Source organism: Anabas testudineus, chromosome 1, assembly GCF_900324465.2.
Source record: "Anabas testudineus chromosome 1, fAnaTes1.2, whole genome shotgun sequence".
Taxonomy (NCBI): domain Eukaryota; kingdom Metazoa; phylum Chordata; class Actinopteri; order Anabantiformes; family Anabantidae; genus Anabas; species Anabas testudineus.
Genome location: NC_046610.1, coordinates 4,024,923 through 4,044,643, shown reverse-complemented (window position 1 = coordinate 4,044,643; position 19,721 = coordinate 4,024,923). Strand labels below are relative to the sequence as shown.

The 19,721-nt window shown below is 38.4% G+C and overlaps 1 protein-coding gene across 1 annotated transcript in view; it reads left to right on the top strand.

The window, feature by feature from the left end:
• The first annotated feature begins 832 nt into the window (after window positions 1–832).
• LOC113162053 (voltage-dependent T-type calcium channel subunit alpha-1I-like) overlaps window positions 833–19,721 on the top strand; it is a 108,969-nt gene continuing 90,080 nt past the window's right edge. The window contains exon 1 of the mRNA XM_026360019.1: window positions 833–861. Within this exon, the coding sequence (XP_026215804.1) occupies window positions 848–861 (14 nt within the window). The 5' untranslated portion in view covers window positions 833–847. The remainder of the gene's footprint in view (window positions 862–19,721) is intronic.

Below are 19,721 nucleotides of genomic sequence, written 5' to 3'. Positions count from 1 at the left end.
AGCCTCTGACTAAACCACTGAACTCTCCTTCACTCACTTGCTCTTCACTCTGCTGCGCTCTTTTCTTTATCTCTGTCTTGTTTCACGTTGCTGAGCATTTAAAAGACTAGATGGCATATGTCATCGTAAAGACTGAGGTCCAGGAGGGACAGCTACCCTGGCTGTGTCCAAAGGTTAAACAAATCAGCACACTAGCACCTTAACCCTTCATAACATAGTGATATTGTTGCTGTCTGTCATAGGAGACCCAGACTAGTTACCACACTTGTTCTGTTCTGTGCAAAGATAAACTCACTTTAGCTTCATACTTCTTATATACATCTGTGTAGTATCAATCTTTCCATCTAATACTAACAAATGTTCACAAGTTTATTTAAAGAAGCTTGTAAATTTAAGCTCATTCTAATTTTAAATCTCTGTTTCTGTCTTCTCTCTTTCTCTCTTCGCAGACAGTTGAGTTGCCATGACGAGCGAGGAGGAGGAGGGCCCCGGCGCTGCAACATCAACAGCAACAACACCGTCAGTGGCAACACTCCCCAGGGTAACAACAGCCGTAACCAGTAGCGACAGCGACGATGCTGTCACTTCCTCCTCCCCCCGCAGGCCCTCCCCGCACCATCTCCCATGTACCAAGGAAAAGGAGGAGAAAGAGAAAGAAATAGAAGAGGAAGGGATTATAGAAGAAGAGAGGATTGAAAAAGAGGAGGTGGTGGAGTGTGAAGGAGATGATGAAGATGATGATAGCAGCAGTGATACCAGTGTCTTAGTAGTGCCCTACCCGGAGCTGGTACCGGTGGTGTTCTTCTGCCTCAAGCAGACAACCTGCCCTCGCAGCTGGTGCATCCGCATGGTCTGCAGCCCATATCCTTTTTATACTGTGAATGTCAGTTTGTGGATTATCTTCAAAAGTGACTCCAAAGTAGGTTTTTAGCTTTCATATAAGCCCTCCCTGTTTTCATCTCAACTTACAAGTTCACAACAGCTACAGATTCAAGCTGAACGTTTGTTTAGTATAAATACAATACATTTCAATGGCTGCAATAGAACAGGGCTGCTTGAAATTTGAGTTCACATTTTTTGGAGAAGCAGCACTGTTCTTTGGTTACTTATATGCCTGTGGTGCATAGAAAGCTGAATCCTCGTCCAGGTGCAATCGTATTTCCAAGTATATGTAACACCAGCGGCCAGCTTGACTAATACGTCTGTATATATATACATATATACACATATACATTCTGCCTAAAGGTGCAACAGGATATAATAGAAGTTAGCTAGCCATTTTAGCTCATATTTGCAAAGTGCACCTACTAAAGTGTTTTTAAAAATGTCAGCTACCAAGAAGACCAAGAAGACCAAGAAGTCATATAGGTCCAGTTCAGTGTATTCAGTGTTATTTGGCAAAGTATGTGCAAAGATTTGTTTTAGATGCTACTGTTAAAATAATTTCATTCATTCTAGATTATTAAATATTTGTCATCCGTGATTCTTGGGTCATACGTTTAAGTTTTTCTGTAGTGTTTGTCTTTTGTGTCACAGCCGTGTATGTACAAGCACACGCAAATTGTAGCTATGCCTCTTTGAGAACTGACAGGGATGCCAGATTACAGTAAAATAGTAGTTCAGCAGACACTGCTTATCAAACTTCTTAAGAGCAACATTTACAGTGAGGTGATGTGTGACTTGTGTGCAAATTCTATATGTGCAAGTAGTAACACTGAGAGAGGGAGGCAGCGTGTGGAAAGGCAGAGATATGACTGACTGAAATTCACCGAAGCATGATCAAGAAAGAAATGAATTAATAAAGGAAACAGCAGAGCTGCACAAATCAGCATGTCTGTAATAACCATGATTTATTATAATGCAAAATGCATTAGTTCATAAATAAGGGACAGCATATTGTTCCAAGAGATGCAGAAACTAATATAAGTGATTATTGTGACAGGGAGAAAGAATGAGGCTGAGGGAAATGTTCTGTTTGTAGACATTCTGCCTTTTTGCCTTCTATTAAGCAGGAATCACATCTGCTTCTGACTGGGCCTGACGTGAATTTATTACCAAGAGCGAAGGAACAGTGAGTTGCTAGGTGAGCCATCCATTGCAGGTCTAAATTAAATATCATCCCAAGGTAAACCTCATAAGTCAGACTAAGAAAAAAAAAAAACACTTGGCTTTGTCTATGTATTGTCTTTAAATCTGTCTCTTTCAGTCTCTGTTACAAGTTTTCCAGTCCTGTCTGCTTCGCTAAACTTTAAAAGCTCACGAGTGAATTAACTATAATTTTCTCCACCAGATTAAGCTCTTGTGCCGTGTATAGGCAGACTGCCAAGAACAAACACAGGTTCTGTTAGTCCTGTATGTTCTGTGGTGTGCTCATGTTGTTCATCTGTGGTCTTCTTGTGAGTTTGATTAGAACACAGTACATTATCATTTGAGTTCATTGCAGACATAGCCTGCTATACTTATATACTTAGCTTGTATAAGAATGAAAAGACTAATCTAAACAATAATTCTTTCTCACATGTCTTAACAAGACATACAAACCACTGGTGTATTTAAACAGGTGTGTAACACTCAGCTTCTGGTTTACATTTTACCATCTCTCAGTATTCAATCAAAACACTGCAACTGAAGAGGAAGTGTGAGTGTATGTATATAAGGGTGTGTGCATCCGTACTTGACTGTTTGTGTATATGCATGTCCTTGTTACTTCCTTATTCACTTTGTGGGTTCAGGTCCAGAGATGCATTTGATTGATCCACAGGTGTAATATTCTGTGTGTGTAAGTAATTTCAGTCCACAGTGGAGCTGGACTGAATGTGTGTGTGGATGTGCTTTATTTAGGAGGAATATTGGCAAAATGTCAGTGAAGGCAGAAGAAAGAATATGTATGCAACTTTGCTGCTGTGCAACTGTCTAAAATGACACCAACATATTTGAGAATTGTTAGAAAGTTGTAAAGAAAATATACTTTCAGTTAACATTTCTTGATTAGAGGAAATAATTAATCAAGTATGATATCTTGATATGTCTTATAAATACCAATCCTCCTGATATTTCTGGGAGACTTGCGTTTTTCACTATCCTGTCCTGATTTTAGTGTCAGAATTTACCATATTTCCATTTCATTATCGTCTAACCTTGGTTTCACTTCGTTATTTCATACTTAATACAATAATACCTGTAAACTAATGACTGTGTGACTGTAGTCACAGCCATTATAATCAAAACTATTAACGCATGATGTAAGCAGTAAAAATGATTCAACATTTACAATTCTATACTGTAGTAGGACCTTGATGGATCTTGTATTTGGACATAACACCTGCTCTTTTATTGCTACGCTCCACAGCTCTTTTAAGTCTCTGCCACTAGACCACTAACAGTCAGACAGGTGAGGCTGAGAGCAGTCAGTGTAACTCTAATAATATGAATGGGAACTGAAAATTGAACTTTTGCAGTTGAGTGACCCACAGTGACTAGAGAGGAAATGTAAGGTCACTTGAGAATAAAAATCATGGAGTGTAACTTGAAAGCGAGTTTTTATCATTAGAAAATGGACACACTCAGAGAAGATAAGGTTCAAGTTGAGGAGCTAATAGAAAGCCAAATGAGTGTGGCTCGGCAAATAGTCTAAAAGAGAGAAGTAGTCTCAGAGTTTTAAGGGAATAAGGAATTCATGTTTGCCAGTTATCAGGGCTTAAGGAGTCCTGTGGTCGCTGCTGGCTCAGCTCCCTCGCCTGCTCTCACTGTCTCTATCACTCTTCTTCACCCTTTCCCTTCTAGACAGTAAATCATTGTAGTTTTCATTGTGCTAAATCGTTTTGCAGAGGCACAGAGGAGCCCTCCGTGAGGCAGAGTGGGAAAGCTGGCAGTCAGCATTAAAAAAAAAGAATGCCCCTGGCTGTCTGCAGTAATAGACAGATCAAACTTTTGTCGTTACGCACTTATTCCAAATCGCTGTTGGACAAAATTTTCAGTTCGCCTCCTGTCTTTCATTTGCACATCACTTTTTATGTTGCTATTGATAGTAGACTTATGTGTAACTCATCTGCTCATTTTAATATGATCGCCTGGAGTTTTTCCTCTGCCTGTCATCTACGCTAGCGCGCTCACAAAATGTCCATTTCACAGTTGTCTCAGTCCGTCCTGAGGAAAAGCCTGGAATTGGATTTGAGACATAAGATGGGCATTTGTATCAGTGAGCGGAGACTAAACATTAGAAACAACTCCTGATATGATGCAATATGATGACAGAGAGTCAACACCTCTATTGAACAGATTCAAACTGACACTTTTTATTAAGATATATTATTATTAGTAGTAGTAATAGTAGCAGTAGTATTATTATGCTGCAATAATTTTAGCTAAATGTATCTTTAGACGTTGCACTGACTACACAAATTGTACTGTGTTTTTATTTTTGCTTTATTTTTATGTGTGTACTTAAAATATATTAATACATCTCCTCATAAATATAATTTTCTAACAGTAGTTATTTCCTTTAGTTATTTGATGTATTATTATTTTATACTTTTATACCAAATTTAAACTGAACTATTTTTAAAGTGCACTTGAAAACACTAGAAAACTTCTGCTCTAATTAGGCATATGTGGGGAGTATTGTGCATAAAAGTGCATTCATATGTAAATATACATCTCATATGGGGCCTTTTTATGCCAAGTCATGGAACAATAGCTCATACAGTCACTTAGCTGCATGATGTAGCTGTTATAGCAGAACTATGAATAGCTTAACCTCACTCAGTGTTATGCACACACCCAGAATTAACATGTCTGGGTGGCTGTATACCACTAATTATTCAAAGAATAATATTGAAATGATATTATTCAGAAAGGCTGTTGTTAGTGCACAAAGCAATATTTTTAGTACTATTCAAAAGACTGTTTAATGTGAAAGGGTTGTGAAAGGGATTTCTGTTGATCCAACTGAGAATCAAAAGCCCCCTCTGCAGCTCTATTCAGCAGCATATGGCTCTGAGTTTGGTTTTGGTAACAAGAGTTAATGCTCCAATTACAGCATGTCTTCATGAGAAATACATAATAATAGTGCTTTGCTAGTGAAATACAGTTATATCTGGAGCAGTCCTTTAGCAAAAATCAAAATGCCTGTGTGCTTGAAAATGGCACATTGCTACCATGTCACCTGTCATCTGTATGACAGGTGTGGTGAATGCATGGAACGAGCATTTCAAAAGCTTGTTGCCAGAGGTACACGAGGAGCCCTGGGTTGGAAGAAGTAAGGTTCAAAACTACGGTATCTACATGTATGTATCTATGTATAATTGGTGGTACAAATGTGCACTTATGTATAAGTAAACTTAGAAACCCCAAACAGTGTGTGTGATTTTCTGCGAAACATTCTGAAGAGAGGTAAAATGAAGCAAACTGTAGTACAGAAGTAATATTAGAACTACAACACAACAAGAGCAGTGGTTACAGCAAACATACAAACACATCAGAGCATCTGTACATTATTAGAGAGTATTTAATACAGGGATATTAGAGTTTAATAATAACTTGTTTCGTTGAACCTCTCTGGACTAGTGACAGTGTAGAAATGTTCCAAGTGAACCTCTGGTACGATTGTCAGTCCTCCAGGTCATGGTTATCCAACAGTATCAAAAGTTCTTGAAGACATTATACAGGATATACTGTACCTACAGCATATTATACTGTCAATATAAAAGTAGAATGCAAGCACACTGCCCTATTGCAAGAAATATAAACATTTACTCACATTTATTTCCTGCCTGAAGGACTTTACACATAGAGGATCACACAGTATACTTTATGTTCAGTTACAGTTCACATTCTGCAAACCACCATCAAGGACTTCTTATTTTTGATTAATACCTGTTTTTGGAAGTGGTTGTGCATTAATAGCTGTTTTTCATGGGGAGAAAGTGTTCTAGTTTACATTTAGAGCAGTATGCTTTATGAAGCTACAAGTCAGCTTCCTAATATTGAATCTTCATCATATTGCTACCTAAAGGCACTGATCTCTGCCATATTTTGGCTACCAGGACAAAAGTTTCAGCTGTGTTTTCCAGCAAATTCAGACTGAGGTTCTGAGAACAGTCCCACCATCCCTGTGAAATTGCTATTTGTTTGCACTAAATTGTACATTTCCCATGCTGAATAAACTGCAAAGTTACATAAGAAATGAAACGTCAAAGCAAACATGTCATGGTCTGCGCTTTCGCTCCCCTACATTGTGCAACAAAGCTGTTTCCAACTATCCAGGGAATACTGTCATTGTCTCCACATCTCTGTGATGCCACTGATTCTGTGCTGAAAGTGAGAACAGAGTTGAGCACAGATCTGTTTGTGTATATCATGTTAACCGGCTCTCAGCCAGAGACACAGCCAAGTTCATTCCAAGCGAAGGGATAATCAGAACAGTGTGAGGGAAGTGAATAATGGAGACCATTTGAAAGACTGAGATGTAAAATGCTGGCCTCCGCTTCCAAACCTGTGCACTGCTCTGAGCATGTGGAGTGAATATATATTTTGCTCCAAACCAAATCTGATAGCAAGGGAAGGTCAGATTAATAGTTTCCAATTCACTTTCAATCTCATCTGGACCAACACATGTGGCCCTCTGTGCCACTGGCGTTATTGCTTATACACACCCTCTCTCACACAAACTCTTACATTCACACACATGCACACACAAAGTTATATTCTGCATATAAATAGAGCCTTTCAAGGATTGTGCCTTGCATGTGAATATAGGTAAACTAATTTCTGAATTTAATGAATGGCCCTCTAAAAATAGCACAAGAGACTTGTTTGATATTTTACTCAGATCTGTTTCACTATCTGTTATGTATCCATCTGCTCATCCTAGAGGGATACTTCTAATGAGCTGTGTAATGACCTCGGACATCAGTAATGGGCTCTTCCAATTAGTTTTTTCATCTAAAATTACAAGGGTTTCAAGTGTAGCATGCATACATTAGATCAAGACTACATTTTAATTAATGGCACCAGTGAGTATTCTATGATGTCTTTTTCCAGTGTGATGGTATGTTTAGGTTTTGTTAATAGAGGTAAGGGACAAATCCACTGCTCATGTGATAGTGGATTCTTCTCATTTGTTAATGCTGTAATTGAATTAACCTGACAAGACAACGCTAATTTTTGAACCTTTAAGCATCCTCTGTTGCATCATATGGTTGCCGCGATGACCTTTGGTAACCCATAACACCCTTTTCAATTTGGACCAGCAGAGATGTTTTTATGTGTCTTGGGATAATCGTGATTCCAGCCTTCCTTGTTATACAGTCTGTATTTCATTTGCTGTTTAGTCTTGGTGTAGAAGGATGATGTCCTTGTGACTCGATTGATCCTTCTGTATTCTCAACTGTGACACTAGGAAAGGGTAATGGATCAGATTCAGGTCATACAAACCTGATTGACTGATCTGATTTAGGGAATGATGCGTATTATTGCTCTACTCTGGCATTTTCAATTACACCATACTTCCAGCAAGTCCCACTTTTTGCCTGGAGTTAGATGGTGCAGCCCTATTTTACTTGATATTTTGTGAAACTCTGAGGAAAGATTAATCTCTCTGCTTGTTTCTAGCTGATTCCCAAGGGGGAGCTACAATTGCTGTCCAAAACCAAATTGCATATTTGTTACTGATTGACCTAAATGAGGACTTCATCAGTCAGAGAGGATGACATGTTTACTGTAGCCTTAAATCTGGTCCTGCCTGGTGCACAATTGATTTCTTACTGTGCTCTTGTTCATGTAAAATTAAAAACAATTGCTTTCGGACATTTCTTTCACTGAAATCTGAATTATTAATCTGTGCCATGAGCTAAAAACTATTCTATACAATAACTTTATTTGATATCTGACTAAACTTAACAGTCTTGTAAATGGTACGCGGCCTGATTTTTAGTCCACAGGTTTAGAATAACTGTATATAATTTAAATATAGACTACTATGCTATAGTGTACATAGCTGTCAGGTTTTTGTGTTTTATATGTAGTGGTCAGAGTTCCTACCTATAGAAAAGGACACGGGTTGTGGCTATGTTGCCAGGGGAAATAGAAAACTGACAGCTAGCTTCCCTCTTTGGGACATGCCTGTCTCATAGCTGGAGATGCAGCACAGATGAAGAGTAAACTTATTTATGAGGACAGAACACTGTTGGGCAGTCCTGAAGCTGTCAGCAGCTGGGATTGTAAAAAAAACAAAACAACTTCTTCTGTCTTAATCCCTATTGTTTACTCTACGTAATTACTATTTATTTCCTCTCCAGTTTCCTCTGCTGCTCTACATCATTTCCTTCTTTCTCTTGCTGCCTTGGTATGCATTACTCTGGTTCCCCCATGCTATCCTAGCCACAGTGCTTATGCTAATGCAGGTATTAATCACTATGCTAATGTCACTCTTAATCACTATGCTAATGTCACTGCACCTACATGTCAAACCGGTGAAGGACCTGTCCCTTTCTAGTTTCCTTCTGGCCCCTTATCTTAATTCGTCCTCTATCCCTTTATGTATTCAGTTACCCTTTAAAATTTGGAGCTAGTACATTTAACATTTTTACATGTTTATTCTTTTTAGTGACATTATTGTTATTTCCTTTTATCTTCTGATTATCAGATTTGTTTTTGTTTTAATTCTTATTATTTTTTTCACAGACTGAACAGAAATATTATTGCTAATACAATGCAACAACAACTATATTCTTACTTAGACAAGGTAGTTTAATTACTGTATGTAGAATAATACTCTTAGTATTCAACTATGTTAGGTCTCTACGTAACTCAAAACCTTTTTGTTTTTTGCTTTTTGCAGTGCACAGTTTGTATAAGATGATGAACAATGAGGAAGTGGTAGACAAAAGCTGGAAATGCAAATGTGTCATCCATTATGCATTTAAATACTTGAAGTACCTTTAAAATACATTACAGTACAAATGCAGTCTTTTTTGCAAACCACGACTGTATTGTCATTTAAATTTAAATATTTGCTGATATGTAGGCAGTGCTTTATTGTTTGTCTTTCCATCTTTGATGGATATTAAATCGCACTCAGTTCTACTTAAAGCTATGTCTATTTGTTGTTACGAAACAACTTTCATCACTTAAACTTGTGTCTGACTAGCTTTACTCACTGTACATTCAGAAAGTCACTTCTTCACTTTATCACTTCATCTTGGGTTTGATCTCTCCTTCCTCAATGCTGCAACACCAAAACGCTGCATGTCTTGTTTGTCTCTTTCCTGCTTGCTGTTTCGTTTGTGTCCATGTTGCCTTCATTTCAAAATAAAGGCCTATTATTATGCAATAAAGCCATCAAACCGCACTAGTATTTTGTTTGACTGTAATTACCCACTGACCATTATTCCTCCGTAATACACTGGAATTGTATTTGATTAGAACATCTAACGGATGAAAGGTTAAAAATCCTAATTTTTAAGGGATTTACACACCTCAGAGTCAGTTCATCCATTTATTCATTCATTCATACATTCTTATTCTTCCTTTAATAAAAAAAAATTAAAAACCCCAAATTGATATAATAGGAAGGTTAGATCTTTTAGGAATCAGTTAAATAAAAAAATATATAAATTCTCAACACACCTCCTTCACAAATGTATTAATATATTCTATTACCAAAGTTATGTGTCTTTGTCCAGCTGAGGACAAAAAAAAAACTTTCTAAATTACAAGCAGCAATTTCTGTGCAACATGGAGATAAGTTGGTTTGAAATAAACACCTTTGCACAATATATTTGACACCATCTTTTATCACAGCATTGGCAGATTCTGTTCCACTGAATAGACAATTTGTTCCCTGGATGAGGCTGCAATTCATTTTAATGGTCAACCTTTCCCCAGTTAACTGTTGTGTTACATGCATAAGTTTCAGTTCTTGCAGCAGTTAGAGCTAGAGTTAGCGATGGCATGGACAAATGAAATAGTTTAATAAAATGTCTGAGGGCCACAAAGGCACAGCACAAGTACTTTTTTAGTTTAATTTGCTGACTTTCATTGGTATGAGTGGAGAGTAAAATGGGCTACAGGGAGAAAGAGTATGAAGTATAAAATTAATATGAACGGTAACCCAGAGAAAAATCTCTTATTCTTGTTGATGAAATTTTAAAGTAATGGTGCTACCTTTAACCTTTCTATCACTCATTTTGAATGTATGTTCTTATGTCCTCTACACTGCGTTATACTATGTTAGTGGTGCTGAATGTGTTGGGGTATCTGCTTTATTCAGTCTGGTACTTTATGACTCCAGCTAATGGAAAGGTCACTGTTCTACAACTACTAATGAAGCCAAGCCTTCACTCTTCTTGCACTGACAGATGGTGGAAGAAGTTTTACCAAGTTAAAGAGGATATACTATAGAAATGTTAAACCCGTAGAATCACAAAAAGCAAAGAGGCTGAAGTGTAGAATTCCACCTCAGCTGTCATTTTATGGTTTCTTAGTATCAATAGTTGGATATGGCATGTTTACACTTGTGGTGTGCAGGTTCAGAGGCACAGATTAGATGTAAACTGGGTATTTACTCCCTTTAGCTAAGCAGTAACGTTGTTCATTATACCTGTACTTTTGCTACAGCTCACACGGTTGGTTTCTGCACTCTGACCCCTGTGTGGCTCCCAAAGGGGATAGAGCTCAACAAACCCAGTTCTATTCACTCTCAAACCCATCCCTAAATTTTCACCTACCTCATCATGGATCAATTTTCCGATTGCGAACAGCTTTGCAGTTAGCAGATAGCTCATCCTATTGTGTTGAATGCCATTCATAATATTCAGTCTATTTGTTTAGAGAGGGTAATCAATAATTCAGTAGTGACATCAGTAGTTCTCTTTGTGATCACATAGATGGTATTGATCAGAAACAGATAGATATGGTTTGGATGGATTTTTGTGTGCTCCTTTGGGATTTCGTCAGCAGCTCATTGACTGTTGTGTAATAGTCAACATTGCTTTAATAGTGCTAAATGTTATGTATCACATTAAACAATTAAAGAGTAGTAACAGCCATTGTACTGTAGAGCTCAGTGTGGTAAAGCTTATAGGCTATAATCTCCACATACTTATCTATAAAATAGAAATAAATACAATAGACATGGTACTGTTACTAGACAAGTTAGCTAACCTAAATAACGCAGGTTATCCTGCAATCAGTTTAACTATTAACAATCTAATAATTAGCAGCTGTTATGCTCTCTACTTTTAGTATTTGCTTTAACAAAGGATGATTTAGTTTATATGCAAGTTGTTAAGCAACCTGAGTTCTTGCAGCCTAACTTTAGTAAACTAGCATTAGAAGAATGATTTTTCTCAGCTGTTTCAGCTCAGTCGTGAATACTTGTTGTGCCATGTTTAGACAGTTGTTTGACTGTAACTACTTTTTAGATGGATAGAGCTTTAAGAAGACCACACTCAGAGATGTTGATCTAAGTTAATTTATAGTCTCCTCCCCCCGTGTGTTGTATCGTCTTTGCATTTACGCCCACTGGCTCCAGACAGGCTTGTGCTTGTAATGTCATGTACAGCTGCTCCGTCTTCATGCTGTTTGGTGCCAATACTTGTTATTGTCAGCATGGCATCGCCCACTGAGCCTGCAGAGGGGCTAGAGGGTGTACAACACCTGTTTGTCCGTGTGAATAGGTAGGGGGACATTCGAGGTGAGCAGCAGCCTTCAAAGAACCACAGACCCAGTAATTAGCACAGCAGGTTCCTGTACGTGGGGCTGGGTGTGTGTGCACGCTGCACAGTATGTGTGTTTATCAGCAACACTAGCATCTCCTCTGTTGTTTTTCACCTGTGAATCCTTCCTCCTCCCTTCACTCAATCCTTTCATCCCTTGCTCTTGCTTTCGCACACCTCACAGCCGTCGGTGTCACCATGGTGATGTATTGGAGTCAGGTGGTCTGACCCCGTGCTGGTTATGAGTTCCCTCAGTTCTGTGTATGTGTGTTATTTATAACAGCCTGTGTGCTTATCCTCAGAGAACATGACATGAAACAGCTTTCTGATAACTGCCGCAGAAAGACTCCTGTAGTCTAAATGCAACTAAAGAAAAGAGTAAAATGCCTTTATATTAAATTGTAGTTTGAAGTTTAATAGCTGAAATACTCTGATAAGCAAAACTCATCATCTGCAATAATCAAGTTTGCCTGTGAACACAACTGCACGTCTTTCTTATTAAATGACCATTACTTTAAATGTATTCTAAACCTTACAGTTCCTTCACCAGACTACATTAATCATCATTTTATTTTATCCACATCGACCAAGTCTTGTAGAAATTATATTTACTATGAAACCATGTTATGAAAAAATATATTTTTAGTCGGACAAAGGTGGTAATTATTAGATTTTTTGTCCATTTTCAGATAGGACATTGTTAATAAACTTTAAGATAAACAAAGTGTGGGAAAGTGAGAGAGACTTAAATGAAGCCATTCTCCCAAGTTTTTTAAATGACAGTCATTAGTCTGTCATTAACACTCGCCTCCAATGATTGCTATCTGCATGATGCTATCTTGGGAGCTGATGACTGGCATGCGATAATGTGTTAATGTGTTGCGTGTGTACATACAAGTGCATGTTTGTGTACCTTTGTTCGGCGAACCGAAATTAGCGTCTCAATTTGGGAAGCCTCTTGTTTCCGCAGAAAGAGGCACTTGTCCCCGCAGATACCGCACTTTGTTCGTCTTGTTATGATCATGAATATTAATATGTCACCTTGTCATGTCTTAGCCAGATTTAACGATGCCAAACACCACACAATAGAGAAGACAGAGCACTCTTGCTTATTTGAACAATTTCGGACTAATTGATGCCCCGACACAGAGATGATGTTAGAGTGATGTAGGAAGAGACAACATGGATTAAAACAAAACATACCTAAAAGGCTCAGGATGACGTCGATGAAAGAAAAAACAAATGACAAGATGAGATTTTGAGGAGTGAGTTCATGGTGTAGGCAGTGTGGGAAAGAGATGAGTCGAGAAAGAGAGTAGTGAGAGGAAGGTTTGAGACTTGGACTGAAGTCAGACTTGAGGTTTGTTACAACGTAGATCTTATTTTTGCAGGTTTGGCACTTCTTTAGACAAGGCATTAGCTAGGTTTTTTTGTCCCTAGCATCACATAGGATCCAAAGAAGAGTCTCTTTACCCACCCTGTTGATGGGAAAATATCAGCAGCAGGTATTTCTTGAATTAGAGCCCTAATGGTTGTTACGATTAGGGAACCATCACTACCTGGTTACACAACACTTCACCACATCACCTATCCTTTTCTTTTATGTGTGTAATAGCCCTTAGATTTCATCTAACTACATTATATCATGTTACTGTTGCTTGTTGGACTCATTTTTGCACAGAGGCACAGGCTCAGACCATAATTACCAATATAAACTGAAGACAGATAATCAACTTTAATTTATTAAGAAAGCAAGAGCGCACACACACGACACACACACTTGTTTTATTTTTTGCTTCTAACTTTTCCCTTCTGCTCTCTTGATCTCCCATCTACAATTTGCTCTCTTTCTTGTTCCCTGCTTTGCTTTTTTTTCCTGGATCTAGGTAAATTACCTTAATTTTCATTTTTTATCTTGCTTTATTTAAGCAGCTATTATGTCTTCTGAATAGAAGGTAGTAATGAGAGAAGTGTGTCTGAACTTTAAACTCATGCAGTAAATCAGTCGTTGATGTTCACTGATGCTTGTATCAAGAACCAACATACCTGTATGATATATTTATTGAGCAGGATTAAGATATAATATACTTTCTACTGTATGGATTGCTCTGTGTGCTAATATACAATAATTTAAATTGTCCTAACCATTGTTGTATTGCATAATTGGTGGTCAGTCTTCCTTTGGCTTTTGCTCTGTTACACAAGCCTGGCAACATCGGAAGATGGAAATAGCGCAACAGTGAACGTGGGCAGGAGAGGAAACCTACACACTTAACAACAGCATCATATTACCACAATGCTGCTTCAGAGAAAGAGAAAGGGAGGGTGGAAAAGAGAAAGCAAGATGGAAAGCGGAGAGAATTCCACCAGATGGTCCAAAAGAGGCTTATGTCTGTAACTGCTCACTCAGTTTTTCCGTTCTACTTCCACCACCCATATCTTGCCATCACTGCTAAAAGACACGTTAGTCGACAGCTGTTCGTAAACCAGTGGAGCTTTATCTGTCCCTTCCCATCCCTTCAGCCCTCTCTGTTACTGCAGTTTATCTACCTCAGTTCATTTCCAGGAGCTGATAGACTAACAGCTAAATTAACTAACTACACTGATAATCTCACCAAAACCACAAACCCCACTATTTGTGTGTGTGTGTGTGTGTGTTCATGCAGCTCTGAGCTGTGCTGCTGAATGAATTCGATTTCAAGTGGCATCTTGTTTCACAAAATGATTGACATTAAATGTGATTGTGGTGTTGTTGGGGGGGGATCCTCAAGTTAACTAGACATCATCAGTATCCAAAATGTTCCCGAACGGATTCTCGATCTACATGTTGAATGATAAACTGCTGATTTAGTGGGTCAGATGTGCTGTTCACAAAACAACTGAAACCGCAGCACACGCACACACACACGCACACACACACGCACACACACACACACACACACACACACACACACACGCACACACACAACTCGGGTTCCTAATATTTTTGTCAGCACCGGTTTCCACGGCAACAGGGCAGAGCTTGTCTCAAGGAATCCTGTGGCAGCTGTGCACTGGCCATCTGGGAGAGAGAGAGAGAGAGAGAGGGAGAGAGAGTGGGGGAGTTTGAGATGTGACGTGATGGAAAGTTGAGTAATTGTTAAAAAGATTAGTTTTTTTATGACTAAAACATCTCCACACGTTTTGTTATTGACATGTTGTCTTCGAAGATATATTACATCAGTATGAGGCAGGATGACAGTAAATCAAAGAACCGGTTTCCTGTTCTCGTGCCCACTGACAACTGTTTCTGCTGGTTGGAGAATAATTTACTGATCAGTGTTTAGTAAGTAAGATTAAGAATTAAACTGTCTCGTAATAAATTTTCTTCACCTGATTAAATGCATATAATTGCTCAGCTTTTCTTCATATTTGGCTGCGGATGGAGATTACACATTTAAATATAATGCATGACTTCATGAACCTACGGTAGCACACAGTCAGCATTAGCAAGACTACAGCGAGGTTGCCAGTAGCATTAGCAATGGTCTTTGTTTATAGAAATTGATTTACACTTACTCTGCATGTTGCAGTTAATGTGTTTATCATTCATGGTTTAAAGGTGACGTATTACACCTATAATTAAACATTAGTTTCAGTTGAATTAAGGTTGAAGACAAAACTCAGATATGACCACAGTATGTGACTAAAAGCCCAGAAGGCAACAGGCTCATGAGCAATGAGAGATTCACGTAGCAAATTACTGTCATCTTGACAGTTATCCATATAATCTCCACCCTCCACGTGTTCTGTTTCCTGCTGTGTGTGTATTCATGTGCATTCCTCTGACTTGACAGCTTAGGGAAAAGAGGAGCTGACATGAGACGCTGTGAAGCATTACTGTGTGATATCCTATGACATTTACTGCTGTCCAGTGCACACATACACACATCATCCCTGCTTTATCCGGTCAACTGTACTGGATCGAAGAGCTCCTCATGGAAAATTCCAAGAAAGAAAAAGACCTGCCAGCCTCTCTTAACATTATATAGTGTAGTGATAACAGAGCAGGGAGGGATGGACAGACTGAGCAGCTGAGAGAACGCTGGAAATGTGAAACACACTGTATGGAGTTAGGGTTAGTGCATAGTTAAGTTAGTTAAGTGTTTTGAAATAGCAGAAATAGCTACAGTACAATAAATCTAAAACTGTCATGTCAATCTAAGTTTAGAAAGTGCCGTGGAATTAGCAAGAAGAAAAAGAAAGCACTCTTTAGTTAGTTTCTATCAGTCTTAAATTAATTCATGTTATTTATTCTGGACACAGGGAACAGACTCCACATACGAAACTATAAATAAAATTGTTTCTGCCTAATCTTTCTTTCCCCCCCAACACCCTCCTGTACTAGAAACAACAAGGACAAGGTCAGAATTATCTTCTCTAATAATTTCAGTAAGAACAGTAAACTTATCTCAGATGTGTCATTTTTACTTAATCTGATATGAAAGGTTGCAGTGACCTTTGTGACAACATCAGATTTAACAGTGATTTAGAAATTTCACTTCCAATAAATTTAATTATATGCCCAGTCAGCAATGGAGGCACCAGTTCTAATGTGCTTCCAGCTCTCACTGTAGCTCTGTTACTAACAAACTTAATCCACACAGAATAACCAGAGATTCAGTTAGTTTAACTTTGATTTAACTGAAGTTATTAAAGTTGATCGTGCACACGGTTTTCCATCACATTCATTCGTCTTGTAAATCACATGTGGGACAGCTAATGACGCCATACTCACAACCAGAATAACTTCTCCAAAACCCCTCTGTCTTCCCATTCCTTCTCTCTCAGCATCCTCTGTGACTATTTACTTCATTTGATAGTCCATCGGTTGCCTTGGAAACCAGAGGTCGTTTGCCGTCATGTCTTTTCGGAAACAACAAAAACAAGGGAGGGCGGGCGAGGGACAGAAAAGGCAGAGAGACATCGAGAAAGGATTAGAAAAAGTGATGCCATGCAGTGAGGTATTAAGAATTCATTTAACCCCCACTGCCAGGCGCTTCAAACCTCCCAGCTCTTTCCAGCTCTGTCACACTGATGCTTTCCACACATCCACATGTTTTGGGTAATGGTCTCTGGCGCCACTGGTTTTTAAAAATCTTTTCTGGCCTTTTCGTGCAACTCTGTGATGCAACTCAATCTCTTAGTGGAGTGTTGGACCAAACTGTGTTGTACCACTACTCAGCAGGTACAAATGCTGCTGCGGCTAGGGAAATTTAACATGACTAAAATACAGCTTGTTTATAAAAATGCTTGTAATTGTTAGTGTAATACGATAAATTGACTTTTTTGTGTGTGTGTGGTTAGTGTGGGGTGGGGGTGGGGGGTGATTTGCACTGAGATTGAGCAGTTTTTTGATAGAAAAACAAATATTCTATATATTATTTGTAGCACTAAAATGCTGCCTTGAAGAATCTAAATGCCATATGGCTGCAAGGATGCAAGTAATTGTGTTATGTATCATTTACTTAAAAATCTTCACACCTGGTACACTCAGTTTTTTAATATATTTATACAAATGCTGTTTTGGAAGTTTTTGTCTCTACAAACTCAAAAAGGCATTACTTCTTTGACAGACAAAAATGTCACATTTATCAAAAAAGGGATCAGAAAGCATTTTAATGGAGCTGCTGATTGACCCACATTGAAAAGCAGTAGGTGTTCCAGTAGTGAGTGACAGCTGCTGGGTGAATGTGATGCAGAGCTTACTGAAAAACAGCACTTTACTTTGTAATCGCTCCCTGCTAACACAGTGGAGGTTAACCAATCTGTAATAGAGCTTTGGGCTTTGAATTCCATCTCGTTTTCCTCCCAGTGCAGTGTTGATTTGTGGCCTGTGTGCATGTGTCTCTGTGAGGGAGAAAAAAAAAGACAGCCTCCTCCAAGGCACCTACACTAATTGACTCTTTTTTTTTTTTTTTGAGTGACAGACAGACAGACATTTGCGCATTGTTAAAGGCAGCTCGTGTGTAGTCAGTATGCATAAGAGGCTAAACTGGAAAGCTGGGCACTCTGGCAACTTGTAGAGGTTTTTGAAGAATGCATTTGGCAGTGGAAATAACCCCGAGATAATCCTTATAGCATTAGCCCAAACGCTGTCATCATTACTTAGACTGGGAAAATAAGAAAGCGCTGACCTGCAGTTTTATTAAAGTGCGTATCTGCCTGAAAAGGCTGCACTTCTAGGCTGTGCACAGAGGCGTTGCCTGGAAGGTCTCACCACAAGCTCAGTGACACCTCCGGGTGATATCTCTGTCCTCATTAGGAAGGGCCACACACAGAAAACAGCTGAATTGGCTAAGGGTATATGTAATTATGGCCTACAGTATATACCTACTTATGGAATGATGACATTCAGATTAAAAATTGTATCATTTCACTGCATATAAGTGGATAATTTGAATATATTTAGTGTATATAGAATATATTTCCAAAGTACTTAATTGCAAAATTCTATTCAATCAAGCAGCAAAAACCCTGGGCAGGTTGGTAGGACCAGTAACTACGCTCTGGAAATATGCAGCTCCAAGGCCGAGAAGAAGAGAACGGAGAGAAGGAGACAGAGAAGGGGAAGCACAACTACGCGAGAGAGAAAAGACAAGTTAATGACATGAAATTGTAGCATTTGAACAGAGAGAGGAGAAGATAGGAAAGTAGTCAGTAGAAGTCCCTCAGTAGACTACTATCTATAGCAGCATAACTAAGAGATGGTTCAGAGTCACCTGACAACGAAGTGTTAGGGTTAGAACTAATATGGAACTATGAGGTCTTTAAGATAAGATGGAGCTTGATTATTAAGTGCTTTATATGTGAAGAGAAGTGTTTTAAGCTCTATTCTGGATTTTACAGGGAGCCAATGAAAAGAAGCTAATATAGGAATAATATTATCTCTCTTGCTAATTCCAGTCAGAATGGCTGCAGCATTTTGGATTAACTGGAGGCTTTTTAAGGAGTTATTGGGACAATCTATTAATAGTGAATTACAATAATTGATTCAAGAGGGAACAAATACATGGACTAGTTTTTCAGCATCACTTTGAGACAGAATTCTTCTTTAGCAACATTCCTCAGGTGGAAGAGCAGAGATTTGTATGATGTAAAGGAGATATCCTGGTCAAAGATAAGATCCTCACATTGTTACTTGAGAACTATGTTATGTCATCTAGGGTAAGAATATCATTACACATCATGTCTAATGATTTTTAGGACCAAACAAAATAACCTCTGTATTGTCTCAGTTTGGAAGTAGAAAGGTAGAGGACATCCAGGCCTTATGTCTTTTAAGCATGTTTGATTAATTGATTAGTTTCTCCTGGTTTCATAGATAAATATAGCTGGGTATCATCTGCATAGCAAAGGAAATGTATAGAGTGTTTCTACAGGGGCATATATACAGTGAAAAGAATTGGCCCAAGCACAGAACCCTGTTGAAAAGCCTGTGATGTGTAGGCTGTTAGTAAAGACAGATTGATCTGATCTAATATGGACAATTTTATTTTATTTTTTTTTGCTGCTAAAACACAATAAAGTCGAGAGAGTTCCTCTGACTTATCATCAGCTTTTAATTTGAAATGTATTTGTTGAGTTTTATTCATCAAAACCAGTTTCAGTACATACGAACTACACCTCGTTCATCTAGACCTACAGCCTTTTTCCTATTTTCAGTCAACACATTTTCATATTGCATGAATCCTGGCTTACTACAGTATCTCATTCTTAAAGACTTAATTTACAAAAGGATGATGTGTTTGTGCACACTGTTGCAGTATTTCTGTGAATATGATTACAATGATGACAAGTCTTTCATCTCACCCAAACCTTGCACGTCCCCTTTAAGTGTTAGATTGTGAGGGCTCAAAACTAAACATGGCTGCAGTGCTGAATATTTCTCTGTAAATGATGCCCGTCCCCGGACACACACTAATTTAATGTTTGATTTAATATGAGACTCAGTAGAGCGCACGA